The sequence below is a fragment of the Psammomys obesus genome, unplaced genomic scaffold, assembly GCF_907164565.1.
Source record: "Psammomys obesus unplaced genomic scaffold, mPsaObe1.curated_primary_1811, whole genome shotgun sequence".
Classification (NCBI taxonomy): Eukaryota; Metazoa; Chordata; class Mammalia; order Rodentia; family Muridae; genus Psammomys; species Psammomys obesus.
In genome coordinates, this window is record NW_026585504.1 from 200,214 (window position 1) to 219,519 (window position 19,306).

Genomic DNA, 19,306 nt, shown 5'->3' on the forward strand with positions numbered 1-19,306 from the left:
AGCAGGAGACCGGCGCCACCTTGTAGTGGCGGGAGCGGCTCCCGACACTTTCCCTTGTCTGCCTGTAGTCTAACATACAACAGATGGGGCTCTGCTTTCTTCCCAGGATCTACTAAAAAGGTTTGATGTTGCACGTTGCATTTCATGTGAAAGCTGCCAGGTCAATAGGTCATTTCCTCTACCGATTGGACCAGGCCCAGAGTAATTTTTTCTTCTGGGACAAGTTTGAGACTCCCTGGGTAGCCAGGCAAGTAGTGAGGTAAATCACTGGCAGTGACATTCATGGGACATCATCCTTTATGAGCATTATTGCAAATACCAGTTACTTTTGCTACTTGGCCAATTGAGATAATATAGTTTTCCAAATCAGGATACTTGTTGAAATCAACTCATCTGCTACTTCTAGACAATTCACCGGCTTCCTTTGAGACTTTTGAGTTGATTTTTTTTTTTCTCTCCAGTTTTTAGCCACCAAAAGGAACAAGATTTAAGCAGACTCAAGTTCAAACTCCACTGCAGTAGCTGTCATTGCTGGAACTTTTCTGTTTTTCTAGTCTTGTTCTGTAAAGGCATATTAGATGGGTGTGACGAAAGTGTCTGGCGGTGTCAAGAGGTCGTAAGGTGAGCCAGGGGCAGTGGCGCACACCTGTAAGCCCAGCACTCGGGGCAGAGCCAGGCAGAGCTCTGTGAGTCTGAGCCAGGAGCAGTGGCGCACACCTGTAAGCCCGGCACTCAGGGGGCAGAGGCAGGCAGATCTCTGTGAGTCTGAGGCCAGGCTGCTCTGCAAAGTGAGTCCAGGACAGCCAGGGCACAAAGAAACCCTGTCTCGAGGGGTCGGAAGGTAAGGAGAGGTTAAGGGTGCATCCTGCTCCCTCCTGCCTGGCCCGGGTATTGTCTGCTTTCTGCCACTGTCATTCATTTAACGCAGGTCACTTGAGAGATGAATGGTTGTCAGTGAGCCCATGTCAGAAAGTACCCACCCATCTCCAACATTAAACTCAGGGAGTAGGCAGGTGGCCTTGGTGATAGTTGCCATATTTTCAAGGGCCTGTGTGCGCTTGTCCTAGCCCTGAGCTGTTTACTTACAAATGGGTAATGCATTGAAATGATTAAAAAATGAAGCTGCAGCTGGAGAAGAGGGTTCAGCGGTTAAGAGCACTTTCTGATGCCCAGAGAACCCAACGTTAATTTGCAGCAACCATGTCTGGTGGCTCTCAATTGTCTAACCAGCTCCTCCAGTTTTAAGGAGATTCCAAACCTCTGGCCTCCTCAGGCACCCACACTCATGTACACACCATATATAATTAAAAATAATAAAAATACATTTTTAAAGGTTATGGGAAAAACTAATTTTTCTTCTGTAGTGGTTATCAATTGGAGATAGCATCTGGGTTAGGGAAGGGCTCAGGTCCATTTTTCCCTATGAAGTGCTGGAGTCTGCCTTCGACCTATGCTTTCCTCCAGAATGTTAGCTCATGTGTGCCTCAGTCCTGCTGTGTCTAGATGGCATTGCTTCCTTGGTGTCTTCCATCTCCAGTGGCGCTTAAAGTTTTTTCACCTCCTCTTCTGCAGGGTTCTCTAGGCTCTGGGTGGAGGGATGATCAAGACATCCCTTTTAAGAGGGAGTGTTCCAAGGTCTCTAACTCCCTGCACATTGTCCAGTTGTGGCGTCTCAGAATCCTCTATGAAAAAAAAATTGTAATAAAAATAAAAAGATCAGGAGCCAAGAGAGAGGGCTCAGTGGTTTAGATAATTGACTGAGAGGGTCGGAGTTGGAGCCCCAGCATCTAGAGACAGCTCTGTAATTCCAGTTGTAGGGAATCCAGTGCCCTCTTCTGGCCTCTAAGGATATCAGGCATGCACAGACAGAGATATAACTTGCTGGCAAAACACTTACACACATAAAATAAAAATAAATGAAATTTTAAAAAGTCAGTCTGGTTAAACGTGTTGAGAGAAAGAAGCAAGAGAATCTCACGTCTAAGGACTCACCTTTGTGTGCTGGTGAGATGGCTAAGTGGGTAAAAGCTCTTGGCAAGCAAACGTGACCTGAGTTCAATACTGGATCTTGTGGCACCTGCCTGTCTCCCTGTTCCACTCCTCCATTTTGTGCCCCCCCCATATGCACACAATAATATTTTTTAAGATAAATTTAAAAAAAATATCTGTGTGTGTGCATGTGCTGTGGTGTGTTTGTAGAAGGCAGCACACCTAGGGAGTCACCCTCTCCTTCCACACTGTGTCCTACATCAGCTCAGCTCTTGAGGATTGTATGCATGCTGCCATGCCCAGCCTGTGGGTGTCCATCCTTCATTAGTTCACTTGGTATCCCTTTAGTTAGCATCCTCACTAAGTTTACATTTAATAAATTTAATAAACACATGCACACATAGGTCAGAGGACAACTTACGGAAGTCAGTTCTCTTTCTACAGCATGAGTCCTGGGCATTGACCTCAGGTCATCAGCTTGGCAGCAAGTATCCTTGTCCTGTGAGATATCTCACCAGCTCCTCCCTACTTAGTACTTTATAGAAGAATGCAAGTAAGTAGAGGGAAGGAAGGGCTCTAACTCACTTTTTCTTTTTTGGTACTAGAAATGGAACCCAGGGCCTTGTTCTTGCTAAACAGGTTTTCTACCACTGAGATATCACCTCAGCCCTAGTTTGTACTTTGAAGTGATTGTTCTGACTGATAGGCTGATAATAGAGGCAAGAGAAACCAGTTGGAAAGCATACTTGACAAATTAGGTAAGAGATGATACCGTAGGAGCTTAAACTGGTTAGAAGCAAAAAAGACGGAGAAAAGAAAACAGAGTTAGAAACTTTTTTCTTAGATAGTATGTTTAGACTTTAAGATGGCCCAAATGTGGTGACACCTACCTATAAGCACAGCCAAAGTTAAGAGTTAAAAAGCTGTTTGTGGCTTACAGAAGTCTTGTTAAGCACCTGCCCTAGATGTCAAGACCTTGCCTCAGAAAACAAATGATGATGTTGAGGTGACTCAACAGACAGAAGTACTTGCCAACAAACCTGAAGACCTGAGTTTGATTCCTGAGATCCATGATTCCTGAGATCCACATGGTAAAAGCAGAGAACTGATTCTTGCAGCTGCTGAGCCCCTTGAGTTCCATGAACTGCAAATGTATTCATCAACACACACACACTCTCTTAATTTTGGCTGTGCTTAGTGAGGCTCTGCCCTTCTCTAAGTGGCATCTGAGTCATTCTTCAAGACCTGTGTATAAAACTTGGCCTCTCTGTAAGCATCTGCTGTGGTCTCATCAACCTTGCCTGGAAAGAACTTACCTTCTTCTGGACTTATGATATACAGCCCTGTCAGCAATTAGTAACTGGCTGCCTTGTGTTGTCGCCCTATTGTCCTGGAATGTTATTTATGTGTCTTACTGTTACATAACCTTCTGCTTGTTTATCTTGTCTCACAACTCCTTTGCACTCTGGAGCACAGGAACCCTGACCTGAAAATACCGTGCCTCAGACAGATCTGCCACCTACTTTGAGCCCTGGACCTGTGGTCCTAGAATCTGCTCTGAGCCGTAATTAACCTCATTGTTGTCGAATCCAGGCCCTCTCAGCGCCTCCTAATTTCCTTGTGTCCCCTTTGCCCCTCTTGTCCCTTCTAGGCGCCTCATTGTGAGCACGCCTTCTGCAATGCCTGCATCACGCAGTGGTTCTCCCAGCAGCAAACGTGTCCCGTAGACCGCAGTGTTGTCACGGTCGCCCACCTGCGCCCCGTGCCTCGGATCATGCGGAACATGCTGTCAAAGCTGCAGATCGCCTGTGACAACGCTGTGTTCGGCTGCAGTGCTGTTGTCAGGCTGGACAACCTCATGTCCCACCTCAGTGACTGTGAGCACAACCCCAAGCGGCCGGTGACCTGTGAGCAGGGCTGTGGGTGAGACTCCTCCTTCACTCCATTCCTCCCTCCACTGGGAAGGTCACAAGGGCCTTCCCAGCTGCACTGTGGGCAAGGAGCTCTCCTGACCTTTTTGGCTCCCAGCCCACAGATCTCCACTTTCTAACTATTATCATTTTGCTCTCACATTGTTAAAAGAAAGAGGACAGCAATCCAATGACCTGATAACACTGACAATCAAAGCACTTTATTTTTTTCTCCAGTCCAATATACTCTCTGTTGGGCTGCCGCTTGCTCCAGTTTCTGACTTCTCATGTTCCCTTGTGCCCTATTTTCCATCTGTGTGAGGTGGGAAGTGTTTGCTTCAACCCTGGAGCAGTGATGTAGGACTCCAGGAGTAGGTGTGCAGGGAGACTGTGACAGTGGGCTGACAGGGTGCAGCACTTTCCCTCTTCACTTAGGACAGGTCCTAAGAACCAAGCTGGCTCTTAAAAGCACAGAAGACTGTCAGTGCAGGGGGGGGGGCTGTGCTAGCTCAGTTGGCAGAGTGCTTTCCTAGTGTACATAAAGCACCACATCCACAGCTCGGTGATTACACCTGCAACCCCAGCACCGGGAGGCGGAGGCAAGAGATCAGACGTTCCAAGTCATTCTTGGCACGAACTGGGCTATGTGAGACCTTGTCTCAAAGTGTTTTTTCGTGGGCTCTTCCACAGCACTGTGTCTTGAGGGTAAAATGCTGTATAAGGGCAAGAGCTATGTTTGGAAAAAGAAAGCAAAGAGAAGAAGGTCTGAAAAGATGATTAGAAGTGTGAGGTACAGAAAGCTCACTCAGCAGTTTCTGTCACAGAATAAGCTATCAGCCCTCATGTCCTGTTGAATAGCCTGTCCTGCTCTTGTCCCACTCTGGACTGCAGCCTGGAGATGCCCAAAGATGAGCTGCCAAACCATAATTGCATTAAGCACTTGCGCACTGTGGTACAGCAGCAGCAGACGCGTATAGCAGAGCTGGAGAAGACATCCGCTGAACACAAGCACCAGCTGGCAGAACAGGTGGGTCCCCGAGAGTGAGGGGCCTGTGTGCACCTCTAAATGATCTCTTGCCCATCACAAACACCACATGAACACCATGGCCTTGTGTCCTGCTCAGTAGCCTAGACGAGCAGATGCTTGTGCCTACAGTTAATAGAGATCAATTGGAGATGTGCTCACTTCCCTTCATCTCATTCACTCATTCAGGCATCTGACACTTGTGGGGTGTCTTTGAAGACACCTGAAGGGAAGCCACTTTGCTAAGTCCTTCCCCTGTTCTCCTGAGGAAGCTGGTAGTGTACCGTTCCTCAGACCTCCCAAGTGCCTCATTCTCAACACCTGCTCTTCGGCTTAACTGTCCTCTCTGGTCCTCCTTCCACCCAACAGAAGCGGGACATCCAGCTGCTGAAGGCATATATGCGAGCAATCCGCAGTGTCAACCCTAACCTTCAGAACCTGGAGGAGACAATCGAATACAACGAGATCCTCGAGTGAGTCACTCAGGATGTGGAATCAGAGATTGAATAGGGCCAGGAAGAGGAACAAACCCCTCAGCTCTAGTGCAGATCTGTTGTTCATTGGGGTGGATGGAGGGGCAGTTTTTCCAGAATTAGCTGAATACCATGATGCATAAACCACATGTTAGGAGCTTTGTGATGCTCAGGACCGAACGGTAACCTCACACGAAGAGGAGCAGGGGCAGAGTGTGTACATTTGACATGCAGCAAACAGAAGCCAGTGAATAAGGGAAGGAAGGCTAAGGTCCTTTCAGTTTGGTCTGCCTATATGTGACAGACCAAATGTGAGTGTAGAAGGAGAGAGAGCAAAGAGTCCTGAGAGAGCCACAGTATAGAGGATACATTTCTTCCTTCAGGACCGTGTGAGTGGGCAGTTGCTGCATGCTAGGCACTATGCTGGCATTGGGATTTCAAAGAATAACAACAGTCTAGGTTCGTGGAATTGAATATGTGAGTGGTGTGACCTATGCAGACCCAACTAGGGAAAGATTTGGGTTTTCCGGACCAATGTTGTAAAGAAAGAAAGTTGAGTGGCCTATAGAGTGGGTGGTCATTTCTATTAGGAGAAAAAGCCAAAGCAGAAAGAGCTGGCATGATCTTCCAACCCCTTTCCACAGGTGGGTGAACTCCCTGCAGCCCGCAAGAGTGACCCGCTGGGGAGGGATGATCTCCACCCCTGACGCTGTGCTCCAGGCTGTCATCAAGCGCTCCTTGGTGGAGAGTGGCTGCCCAGCCTCTATTGTCAATGAGCTGATTGAAAATGCCCACGAACGTAGCTGGCCCCAGGGTCTGGCAACACTAGAGACGAGACAGATGAACCGGCGCTACTATGAGAACTATGTGGCCAAGCGCATCCCTGGCAAGCAGGCTGTGGTAGTGATGGCCTGTGACAACCAGCACATGGGTGATGACATGGTGCAGGAGCCAGGGCTCGTCATGATCTTTGCGCATGGTGTGGAGGAGATCTGAGAGCAAAACTGGCTTATCAGGAAGAGGGAGACTTGGAAAAAGCCACGCTCTGGCAGCTGAACCCTGAGTTCTCCACTGTCCTTACACCACGGCTAGTAATTGAGCCACATGCTCCCTGCTTTTCTGGCACGAAGGACCTTAGGGCACTTTGTTCAGCCTTTCAGCATGGGCCGGGAGGGGGGTTGGGGAGCCCAAATTCCTGCCTTTTGCCTATATTCCTCCCCCACAATGTCTGTGCATTTTCAGTCTGGGTGGGAAAATCCTCACTTCCTGTATTTTCCTGCCTAAGATCCCTGGTTCCCAAATATTTTCAGAAAGCACAAAGAAACTGTTTTCCCTAGAGGATCAGGGTGGCATGAGGAATATCTAATTATCCCTCTCTTCCAAAACTAGGGAGTCCGAGCAGGCAGGCTTGCTTACTCCATGCAGCATTGAGAGAGCAGTTCTGAGGAGCAGGCACCCAGCAGAAGAGCTAAGGGTGTGACCAGACTCCCAGTGACTAGTGAGGCGCCAGGGTCTTGATGGTCATCACTGACAGCCCTTGGGGAAGACCTTTGTGGAGCGCACCCCTCTCCAGCCCACCTTGAAGGTGCAGGCCTTGCTGGGAGCATGGGGTGGGATGCTGAGATGTCCACTTGAACTACTCTTTCCTATACTTTTTCCTAATTAGGGGAAGGCAGGGCTGGGCTGGGGTTGAGAGCATTGAGGCTCACACACAGCGGGAAGCTGCTGTCTGCGGATCTAGGGTGGACACTGCCTCTGTGGTATGTCTGTAGGGCCTCCTTAGGCCCCTCTTCAGCCTCTGATTGTACTTAGTTTGATTTCCTTCGGTGGTGTTTGTTTCTATTTGCTGAGTCACAAATCCCGTCGTCTGTTACCTGGTCTTGTTTTCATAGAATGGCTTGGTTGTGCCTACCCTTCTCTCCAGCACAGCCACATTACTGGCAATTTAATTTATTTACTTTTTTTTTTTTTTTTCTTAAGAAAGAAGAAAAGAAAAAAAAAATCAACAAAACTTAAAACCTTTTTTTCTGCTGTTCATATTGTGGGGATTCTGGGTAGGGTGGGGCTGGGTAGGATCTGTTTTATATGTTTTCTTTTCAGCACAATCTTTGATGTCTGCTCTGACCTTCCCCTCCATCACCCTATTTGAGACAGGTACTTTGGCTGTAGCAGTCCAGCATTGGGGCCTGTGCCCCATGAAGAAGTTTGTTCCCACCCCCTCGGAATCTCCTGTGAAGCCCTAGAATTAAGTGTCATATACATTTGAAGGCAACTCTTCTCCCGTTTACTGAGGAAATTTCTGTTTATGTGGGTTCTAACCTTCACCAGGCAAATTAGATTTGTCTCCAAGCAGGCCGAATACACAGCCTGACTAAGGTCTACCTAAGGACTTGGGGTCCATTTTAGGCTGACCCAGGTCATTGCTGGGCTCCCTGGAGCGGCCAGTAAAGTGAGCAAGAGGAATAGTAGTTGTGATTCTTTTAAAAGCACAGGTGGCTGTGGGGTTGGAGGGATCGTAGTTGTGATTCTTTTAAAAGCACAGGTGGCTGTGGAGTTGGAGGGATCGTAGCTCCCCGTCACAGAACTGTGGCTTCTCTGGGAGCTCCATTCCAGGTTGGTCTGGCTAGTTCAGTCATGGCTCCTTTGGGATTAGTTAGGACCATAAGGAAAAGGTGGATGTTCCAGCTCCAGGGCACTGAGCTCAGGAATTTTAAAAGGCTGCTATACATGGTCTGGTTATTGCATTTCTTCATTCCTCTTTGCCTCTGCCTCCTTTGCCCAGGCCTACACTGTTCCATCCTTCCTCTCAGATGAGAGAGGAGACTGAAGCTTCCCATCCTTTGCAGAGGTGTCTGCAGTTCTCTGTGCTGCATGTGCTGTCCATGGTGTTCACTGCACTAATAAATCGTTCCCTCAACTCCTAAGTGCTTAGTCACTCCCTTGCAGAGGATTCTTCCTCGATCTGACCTTTCATTTCCATTACCTGTCTTCCTTGCTTGGTGATATACCTTAGACCTCTGCCTTAGGAGACCGTCTGCCTGGGCATTGTATACTCTTTACATACTTTGTGTTCTGTTCTCTCCGGCCTCTAGTGAGCTTAACTGTATTCTCTTCATAGGTGGCTGTTAGCCTGAATTGTTTTCCTAAATGTTACTGCATTTGGGGGACATTTCAGAAGACTTTCTATCACCTCTTTCTAGCAAGTACTCTTGATCTAGAAGCCTACTGCAAGTGGGGAAGCTTCTGCCCCTGGGGGTAGGGAGGAAACCTGAAACAACTCTCCTACTATCTTCAAACAAAAGTCTTTGATAAGGGAGGTGGCTCTGGGGGTAAGAACTCTTGCTCCACATTCATGAGGATCTGAGTTCAAATTCCCAGCCCCTGCATAAAAAACTCCCTCACTGTGTGGGTGGGCAGAGGGGGGAGGCTCACTAGTGCTTGCTGGGCCCTGTCCTCAAGTTCAGTGACAGACAGTGTCTCAAAGGAATAAGGCAGCCAGGTGTATGGAGCATGCCCTTAATCCCAGTAGGCAGATCTCAGTGAATTTGGGGCCAGCCTCCTCTACATTATGAGTTCCAGGACAGCCAGAGCTGTTAAAGGACTAAGGCAGAGTAATCAAACCGGAAACCCTGCTCACACACTTGCTAAACACTTCTTGTTATTGGCTTATCGCTACTGTGAAAAGCCACCTGTGTGTGTGTGTTTAAGGATGATTTATTCGCATAGTGTTTTGCCTGCATGTATGTCTGTACACTACATGCATGGCTATTGCCCATAGAGTCCAGAAAAGGGCATTGGGTCTCCTACAACTGGGTCACAGAAGGTTATGAACTACCATGCTTGTTTGAACCTAGGTGCTATGCAAGACAGCCAGTGCTCTTCTACTGAGCTGTCTCTACAGCCCACAGCTGTCCACTGAACTTGTTGGCCCTTTATCACGCACTGATGTAAATCTAATGGACTCTCTGGATACTTCAGTTGGCTGAAAGGGCATTGAACTCTCTGAGCCGTCACTCTTCAAGCACAGAACCTGACCGGACAGTCTTGAACCAGCTGCTGAGATGCACACGTGTAGTCCTAGCACTCTGGAGATTGAAGCAGGAGGATTGTGTCAGAGGTCATTTGTTCTACATGGTGAGTTTCAGGCCAGCCTGAGCTTCCTACTGAGATTCAGTCACAATGTGGAACCCTGAGAAGCGATATGTGCCTCTGTCAGAGAAATACCTTTTTTTTCCTTTGAAGCAGTTCCTTTTTTTTTTTAATGCATATAAGTGTTTTGCCTGCATATGTTTGTGTACCACAAGCATGCCGGTTGTGTAAGGAATGCGGAAGAGGTCCTCTAGGTCTGGAATTATGAAGGGTTGTGAGCTACCATGTGCGTGCTGGGAATTGACTGGCTATGCACCCTTTGGAAGAGGAGCCATTGCTCTAACCATTGAGCACTCCATTCCTAGCTGTTCATTTTTATTGTCATCAATGGTACCTTGTTTGTTTGTTTGTTTTAGGCTAGAAAAAATATCACTGTATAGCCTTGGCTGACTTGCCTGAAACTAGTGCAGACTAGGCTAGCCTTAAATGCATGGAGATGGCCTATATCTGTCATCCAAGTGCTGGGGTATGCCACCACATAGATCCCGTATGCCTTTTTTTTTCTGAGGCAAGGGTTTTTTATTAGGGTTCAGTTTATAGAATGGAAAGGTAGATGTATAGATAGATACATACATGTAGATATAAAGGGGATTTATTTGAGTGGCTTACAGGCTGTGGTCCAGCAAGTCCAGCAATGGCTTTCTACCAGTGGGAGGTCAAAGAATCCAGCAATTATTTAGCTCATGAGACAAATGTCTCAGCAGGTCTTCTATATATGCTGGAATCCTGAAGAAGTAGGCTCTAATGCCAGTGAGGTCATGGTCTTGCCAATGAGAATGTGGGCAAGCAGGCAAGGAGAAAGCTCCCTCCTTCATGTCCTCTATTTAGGCTGCCACCAGGAGACATGGCCCAGATTAAAAGTGAATCTTTTCTACCTTAAAAGATATGGATCAAAGGTAAGTCTACTTCAGATTAATTTTAAAAATCTCTCCCAGCCTTTTTAGTTTTGGTTAATTACAGATTTAGTCAAGTTGACAACCAAGAATAGCCACCACAGGTCTCATAACATATACTGGACTCATTGCTGTGTGAGAGCTGGAGAGAGAGCTCATAATGTTCTCTCCCCCAACCCCAGACAGGATTTCTCTGTAGCCTTGGCTGTCCTGCTCTCACTTTTATAGACCAGGCTGGCCTCAGCTCACCTGCCTCTGTCTCCCTGAGTGCTGGGATTATAGGTGTGTACCACCACACCCAGATCATAATCTTTTGGAAGACTGGAGTTAAGGTCCCACCACCTGAATCAGGCAGTTCACAAACACCTGCAACAACAGTGTCACAGGATCAAATACCCTCTTCTGGGCTCTGTGGGGACTCATGTACAGACACACATATTAAATCTTGGTTGGTGTTTTGGTTTTGCTGGGATTACAGGTGTATAGCACTGTGGGTACCTGGCTATGTTTTAATTTTCAATATTTATTTTTGAGTGTTTTTCCCTTTATGTACTGTCCATGTATGCCTGATGCATGTGGAGGGCAAAAGAGGGAATCAGATTCCTTGGAACTGGAGTTATGGATGGTTGTGAGCCACTGTGTAGGTGCTAGGAGTCAAACCTAGGTCCTCTGCAAAAGCAACAAGTGTTCTTAACCCCCAAGGCATCTCTAGCTCATTTTTAGATTTATTTATTTATTATACTGCATTCTGCCTGTGTGTGTATCTGCGGACACGATCTCATTATAGATGGTTGTGAACCACCGTGTGGTTGCTGGGAATTGAACTCAGGACCTTTGGAAGAACAGCCAGTGCTTTAACCTCTGAGCCATCTCTCTAGCCCCTCTAGCTCATTTTTTATTTTTTATTTCTAAAAGATAATTTTAAAAACGAAGTTTTGTAGCTGAACATGGTGGCACACCCCTGTAATCCCAGCATTCAAGAGGCAGGTGGATCTCTGAGTTGAAGGCCAGCCTGGTCTACAGAGTGAGTTCTAGGACAGTGAAGGCCACACAAAGAAACCCTGTATAGCCAAGGCTATAACAGAAATACTGATTTGAAAATCCAAAATAAATAAGTAAAGCATAAGCTGAGCATGATGGTGTATCCCTTTAATCCCAGTGCTGGGAAGGCAGAGCAAGTGGGTCTCTTATGAGTTCAAAGCTTGCCTGGTCTACATAGTGAGCTCCAGGCCATGTAATAAGAGCCTGTCTCAAAACCAAAAAGATAGGGCTAGGATGGTTGTTGAGAAGGTGATGGTGCCTGATGACATCAGGCCTGAATTTGATTTTTGTAGAGGTGAGAAGGGACCCTGAATTAAGCACCCCATGCCAAGCAGTTCACAGCTACCTGTAACCAGCCCAGGAGAACTACTATGGCGTCCTTGGGCTCCTGCTTACATGTAGTATACATGCACACAGACACACAAATGAAAATGATGTCTGCTACATACTCAGTTCTGAAGCTACACATGGAGAAAACACAAAAGCTAGTCATGGTGGTGCATGCCATAATCCCAGCACTCGGGGAGGCAGAGGCAGTTGGGTCTACCAAGCGAGTTCAGGACAGCCAAGGCTACAAAGAGAAACCCTAACTAAAAAAAAAGACAGGACAATGAATGTACCAAGGTCAACTACAGGGGTGGGTGACTAGAACAAGAAGACTTGGTACAGTTGACTCATTTTCAAGTAGCTTGTAAACCAGGTGTGAGATGTTCCTGGGTGTGTGTGTGTATGTGATATCCTTCCTAACTGTTGGTTAAGGTAGGCTTAGCTCAAGTCTTTTAGGATAAACAACAGAGGCCATTTTCTTCAACCAGTATAATTTCCAGTTGCATCCTAAATACTTAACCCTCAAAAGAGAAGCTTCATTTTGAAGCAGATTTGAGACCATTACAGAAACCCACAATTCATGAAAATACAGAGAAACAACTAGCTGCAGAACATCTAGCCAACTGATACATCTACAGGACAACTCCTACATGTTCAGGGAATATTGAGGAAGAGAGGGCAGGGAGATTAGAAGAGTCAGAGGATGAGGACATTTGCTTTGAGATTGTTTTCTGTATGACAGGGAGCTGCCCCCATGAGACTTAAACAATGTGGCCAAACAAGACCTGAACAGTTGACATGCCAGTGTGGATGAGGGACATTGATGGAGGCCCACCTCTGATGGGAAACTCCGAGCAATGACTGCTGAAAGAGGAAGAAGTTACCTTTTCAGGGCTGAACCTCGAAGGTTAACCAGTCAATGGTCAGCCCAACAAAAATACAATGAACAACACTAAATGGACTCAGCGGGTTATAGTTACTTGTATGTGTGTGAGAGAGAGGGGGAGGAGGGTTGGGCACAGTGGTGCACATCTTTAATCCCAGCTCTCAGGAGACAGAGGCCAATGGATTTCTGTAGATTCAAGGCCAGCTTGGGTTGCATAGTGAAACCATGCCTCAAAAAAAAAAAAAAAAAAAAAAAAAAAGCCATGAATTTAGGGGATAACATGGGATGGATTGGCAGGAAAAAAAAAGGAGGAAATGTAAATATAGTACAATTTTATGTGTGCTAATATCTATATATACAAATGTATTTATGGTTCACAGTAAATATAAAAAATTTAAAAATTTAGCCAGGCCAAAAGGTATCTAGGTAGCAGGAATGGTTCAACAAGTAAAAGATAAGTGCCACCAATCCTGGAGATGTGAGTTTGATCCTTGAGTCCACATGTAGGAAGGACTCTGGCCCCTCGGGGAGAGGAAGAGGGAAAAGGGGGCTATAGCTGGCATACAAAGTGAATAAGCTGTAATTAATAATAAGCTGTCCCCTCACCTCCACAGGCACATATCAAGTACCATAACCTCAGACCCATGGGAAATGCAAAGCTTCCCACACCATGAGGCTCAGAAGGGTAGCAAAGTCTTCCTCTTATCCATGGGCAGAAGTTGATAGTGAGTGGAAACTATCCACCACAGCTTTCTCCCTCCTCCATGGTATTTATGACCTGAGGAGTGTTCCTCTACAGTGACTTCTACTGAGATTAACTAAACCTACCTCCTTGTTCAGCTGTGTATAATAATCCTGGCTCCTTGTTCAGATGTGTGCAATCCCCTTTGTCTCACTTCTCTGTTCAACTGAATATAACTACACTGAGCTCCCATCACAAAGCCCTGTCCACTTAATCCCAACATTTCTGTGTTTCTGCCCATGCATATTTGTCGCTTCTTTGTTCCCTGAATGTGGAAGTTACACCTCTGCACTCCCAAGTTGTAGAAGGCTGAAGCAAGAAGACTGAGAATTCAAGTCCATGCTAAGGAGGGATGTGCATAGACTTTCATGCCAGGGTCCCAGGTTCCATCCCCAGCACCAAGAAGGGGCAGGAGTTGGCGGCCATCTTAGACTGCCCAGCAAGTTCTAGGCCAGCCTGCTGGACTATATAGTAAGACCTTATAAACCCAAACAGGATGGGCATGGTAGTTCTCATCTTAAATAACAGCACTCAGGAGACAGAGGCAGGTGGTTTTCTGAGTTCATGGCCAGCATGGTCTACATAGGGAATTCCAGGACAGCCAGGGCTACAAAAAAAAAAAAAACACCATCTTAAAAAAACAAGGAATGGTGACGCTTACCTATAATTTCAACACTTAAGAGGCTGAGGGAAGAAAATAACTTTGACTAAGCTGGGCTACATAGTAAGATACTATCTAGCCAACCTGGGCTACAGAGCAAGTTCCAGGGCAGCCATGATTACACAGGGAAACACTATCTCAAACAAAAGATCCTGTATAGAATAAGAAAATTCTTATTATACTCTGATTTGGAGTTGTCATATGAAAGTTTGTGGCTTTGTTCTGAATCCATGAAGTACTGACCCAGTGGAACAGGAAAAGTTCAAGGTGGTACTGGCTAATTTTATGTCAACTTGACACAGGCTAGGGTCATCTTAGAGAAGGGAGCCTTAAATGAGAACATGCCTCCATAAGACAGGGCTATAGGAAAGTACACAGGGCATTTTCTTAATTAGTGATTCATGGGGAAAGGCCCAGAAGATTGTAGGTAGTGCCATCCCTGGGCTGGTGGTCCTATGGTGCTGAGCAAGCACCACCCTCCATGGCTTCTGCACCAGCTCCTGCCTCCAGGTTCCTGCCCTGTTTGATCCTTTCTTGACTTCCTTCAGTGATGGACTATGGTGTGGAAATGTAAGCAAAATAAACTCTTTTCTCCCAAACTTGCTTTTGGTCATGGTGTTTCATCACAGCAATAGAAACACTAAGACAAAGATGTTATGTAAGATTACAGAAGAAGCTGGAATGAGCAGGATTGTAAACCTCAGTGAAGGTAAATCAGGGAAGATGAGCAAAACCAAATACCAAAGGGAGAAGTAAAGAACCAAGTGGGACAGGGAGAGGTTAGCTCATGCAACAGGAAGTCAAAAGGACAGATAAAGCCTGCTGGGGTAGAAGACGGTTAGGAGAGAAAGGAGCTAAAGAAAGCCTAGGATGGTAAAATTGTTATTTTAAGTTGCCTTTTGAGGCAGGCTCTCATTACAGTCCAGATTGGCCTTGAATTCAGTGTGTAGCCCAAGTTGACTTCTAACTCATAATCCTGCCTCAGCCTTGTCCTTGCTGGGACCACAAGGATGTGCCAGTATGCCTAACTAGAAATGCAAAGTCTGTCAGACACAGAGATACAGGTGCCTCACACCTAAAAGTTCTGAGTGAAGCACCTGAAAGTGGAAGGAATGATATTCAGGTACTTGTACTCCAAGCTTGTCTGGGTTGCCCGCATCTTGCACCCTCCATTTTATAAACTGGGGGTGGGGGTGGGGCGCTTCTTCCCTTCACAACATGGTTATTGACTGCCCTCTGCTGGTCAATTGGTTTTGTTTTCCAGATAGTTTAATCAGAAAGCAGAAAAGGAATCCTTTAGTTGCTATGAAACATCTTTGCTCACAACTGTGTTTAAAGCTTTGTTGAAAGGATGCTGATAGCAAAAACACCAACCCACCAAGACTCTCCCAACACTTAGATTCTAGTTTTCATGCACACACAACATTCAAAGCACACAAAGATCTGAGTGGGGGATGAGCACATTAGAAAGGTTTTTGGTTTTTTTAGATTTATTATGTATACAGTGTTCTGCCTGCATGTACACCTGAAGGCCAGAAGAGAACACCAGATTTCATTAGATATGGTTGTGAGGCACCATGTGGTTGCTGGGAATTGAACTCAGGACCTGAGCAGTGTTTTTGTTTTTGTTTTTTTGTTTTACATTTTTTGAAAACAATATCCCGCTCCCTCATTCCCTTCCAATCCCACCCTCCTTCTCTCATCTCCTCCCTGCCCCTTTTCAAGTCCACTGATAGGGGAGGACCTTCTTCCCCTTTCATCTGACCCTGTTTTTCATCAGGTATCTTCAGGACTGGCTGCAAAGTCCTCCTCTGTGGTCTAGCAGGACAGCTCCTCCCTTGGTGGGGTGGAGAGGTCAAAGAGCCTGCCATTGAGTTCATGTCAGAAATAGTCCCTGTTCCCCTTACTAGGGGAAACCAATTGGTTACTGAGAAACCACAGGCTACATCGAGCAGAGGTTCTAGATTATATCCATACATGATCCTTGATGGAGTATCAGACAAGCTTGGAGTACAAGTACTTGAATATCATTCCTTCCACTTTCAGGTGCTTCACTCAGAACTTTTAGGTGTGAGGCACCTGTATCTCTGTGTCTGACAGAGACTTTGCATTTCTAGTTAGGCATACTGACACATCCTTGTGGTCCCAGCAAGGACAAGGCTGAGGCAGAAGGATTATGAGTTAGAGGTCAACTTGGGCTACACACTGAATTCAAAGCCAATCTGGACTGTAATGAGAGCCTGCCTCAAAAGGCAACTTAAAATAACAATTTTACCATCCTAGGCTTTCTTTAGCTCCTTTCTCTCCTAACCGTCTTCTACCCCAGCAGGCTTTATCTGTCCTTTTGACTTCCTGTTGCACGAGCTAACCTCTCCCTGTCCCACTTGGTTCTTTACTTCTCCCTTTGATATTTGGTTTTGCTCATCTTCCCTGATTTACCTTCACTGAGGTTTACAATCCTGCTCATTCCAGCTTCTTCTGTAATCTTACATAACATCTTTGTCTTAGTGTTTCTATTGCTGTGATGAAACACCATGACCAAAAGCAAGTTTGGGAGAAAAGAAAAGACCCCTGTGCCCAAATATATTTGGTCCTTGTGGAGCTCCTATCCTCTCCACGTCATACAAACTCCCCCTTCCTCATATGATTCCCTGCACTCTGCCGAAGGTTTGGTTATGAGTCTTAGTATCTGAGTAGAGTTCTTAACCTCCGAGCCATCTCCCCAGCCTCCAGGTTTTGGTTTTGGTTTTGGTTTTGGTTTTGTTTTGATTTTGAGCCAGGGTCTCACGTAGCACAGGATAGCCTCAAACTTGCTTGTAACACAATGATTTTGAATGTCCAATCTTCCTTCCACCTCTCGAGTGCTGGGGTTACAGGCATGCAACCATCACATCCAAATCTAGGGGCTGAGCCCACGGTTTCATATATACTAGTACTCTAGCAACTGAGCTGCATCTCCAGTCCCTTCTCAGAGAGGGTGCTGATGTAGCTCAGCCTCACCTTGAACTAATAGCAAGATTCCTACTGCAGCTTCCCAAGTGCTGGCGTTGTATACACGTGACATCATATCCAGCCAACATGGAGCCGGAGGAGGTAAGGATGAGAATGCTCAACCACAGAACAGCCCAAGCAAGGCCAGATAACCACATGATGGAATTTAGTAAAATCTCAATTAGCGTGGCTAAGAGAAGAGTCAGGTCCTGCCACACACACCGCCACCATGGTGGTGTTTGGGATTCGTGGGTATTTGGCTGCCTCAGTACCTCCAAACATATATGAAATCACAGGTAGACTGGGTCTCACTAAGTAGCCCTAGTTGTCCTGAAAACACTCCTCATAAATAGACAAGTCAGCCTTGAACTCCCAGAGATCCACCTGCCTCTACCTCCCAAGTGCTGGGATTAAAGACATATACCACTCTACCCAACCTACCACAACTTTTCAAATAAAGGCTTTCACAAGTGGTGGGCCCACTACTCACTCGTCCCTGAAGAAACAGGTTTGGTTGAAAAATTTTAGAAGGTAGAATAAATAGAATTTGGTTTTTATGGAAGAAGAGATTCCTTGAAAAGTGGGTGTGGTTGCTCATCATGGAATCTCAGCACCCAGGCACCAAGGCAGAAGGATTGCCAAGTCACAGCAGGCCAGCCTGGGCTACAGTGAAACTGTCTCAACAGCAAGCAAGCAAAGACCCCTTGCCTGCAACTCACTGACTGGTGATGGAAGGGTGACAGGTTCTAGCCAGAGTGAATTAAAAAGGGCTAGCTTAAGGAATGCAGAAGATCTGAGTGATGGAGGCTAGCCAGAGTGGTAGGAGGGATGCTGGGGAGGCCCTGAGCCAGCATAGAAAGGTGGGAAGCTATGGTAAAACACACAGAATTATCTGTGAATTCTCATAGATCCTTCGTTGGGGAAGATCTTGCTATGCAAGAAATTAAGTATAAAAGAACAAACTATGTCCACCAAGAACGAGGTAATGTAAGAGAGTTAGAGGTTGACAGTGATTTTAACCAGCATTGGCTCAGACGTGGGATCTGCAGAGTTAAAATTCCCCTAGGCCCCTCCTAGGATTGTGAAACCAGAAGGTAATCTCAGGAAAATTTAAATAAGGGCTAAGGAATACAGCTCAACACAACACTTAAATAGCATACACTTGAACCCTGGATTCAGTCCCCAGCACCACATAAACCTGGTGTGCCTCATGCACTTGAGAGGCAGAGGGCAGGAGGATCTCAAGTTCAAGGTCATTCTTTGATACATGACAAGTTCAAGGGCAGCCTGGATACATGAGGCCCTATCTAAAATTTAAAAAGAAAACTCCAAATGACAGGTTGCTTATTTCTTGGGTCTCAAGTGTCATCATACTTCAAGGTGTGAATTCTGGTCACAAATTCCAAAGATGCCCTCCTTAGAAATTTCAGGTTTGACTATTGCACAACACCCACATCCCCAAACAAAACAATTCTTCCTTGTCCCATGAAATGCTGCCGAACCCTGGAATCCTAGCAGCAAGCACAGGTGCACAAGTCAGTTTATACGCTGTGCCAACCCAGCCCAGGGTGCAACCTTTTCACTTCCTCATTTAGATAGAAAGACCCGTGTGAGGGCTTGAGTTCCCTTAACTTATTCAGGAAGAGGAAAAAAAAAAAACAAAATATTGCCGCCGTCACGAACAGGATTCGAACCTGTGCGGGGAAACCCCATTGGATTTCGAGTCCAACGCCTTAACCACTCGGCCACCGTGACTCCCAAAAACAGAGCCCGCCACGCGCTTACAGAAAGGGTCCGCGGCGTGCGAGCGGACTAGCCGCCCGGCCGCGCACCTAGAGCCGCTCTCCCCGGCCCTCCCGCCGGCCCCTCAGCCACACCGCTCCCCGGGAGGCTCCGGGGACACGGGGCTCGCAAGCCGGCCCCTAGCTCGGAGGCGACTGGCGGGACCGGAAGGTCAGGGGAAGAGCTTCCTCACCTGGGCCACCGGGGGGTTGGAAGGGGAGTGGGGATGCGTGCGAGCAACTTATGGGAGCGAAAGGGCTCGAGGTCCCAGGGGAGCGCGCGCGGCGGCGGCCGCCAGGGCTGACGGCGGGGCTCCCGGAGCCCGGCTCCCCCGGAGGGGAGGCCCGCTCCCGCTGCGAGACCCGGGGGAGCGCTCCGCGGCGGGCGGGCGCCCGGGAACGGCGAAGCGGCCGCCGGCAGGGGGCGCTCCGCGGCCGG

The 19,306-nt window shown here is 46.9% G+C and overlaps 1 protein-coding gene and 1 non-coding gene across 4 annotated transcripts in view; one reads left to right on the forward strand and one right to left on the reverse strand.

Moving 5' to 3' along the window:
- Rnf41 (ring finger protein 41) overlaps positions 1–14,694 on the forward strand; it is a 24,586-nt gene extending 9,892 nt beyond the window's left edge. For 2 of the 3 annotated variants that reach the window (XM_055599844.1, XM_055599737.1), the window contains exons 5-8: positions 3,641–3,912; positions 4,791–4,926; positions 5,293–5,396; positions 6,041–14,694. In XM_055599844.1, the coding sequence (XP_055455819.1) occupies positions 3,641–3,912; positions 4,791–4,926; positions 5,293–5,396; positions 6,041–6,392 (864 nt within the window). In that variant the 3' untranslated portion in view covers positions 6,393–14,694. The remainder of the gene's footprint in view (positions 1–3,640; positions 3,913–4,790; positions 4,927–5,292; positions 5,397–6,040) is intronic. The other variant, XR_008719313.1, reaches the window with a different exon arrangement.
- Positions 14,695–18,759: 4,065 nt separating this feature from the next.
- Trnas-cga (transfer RNA serine (anticodon CGA)) lies at positions 18,760–18,841 on the reverse strand. Its single transcript has one exon. It is a non-coding gene; the product is annotated as a tRNA-Ser (tRNA).
- Positions 18,842–19,306: the final 465 nt, after the last annotated feature.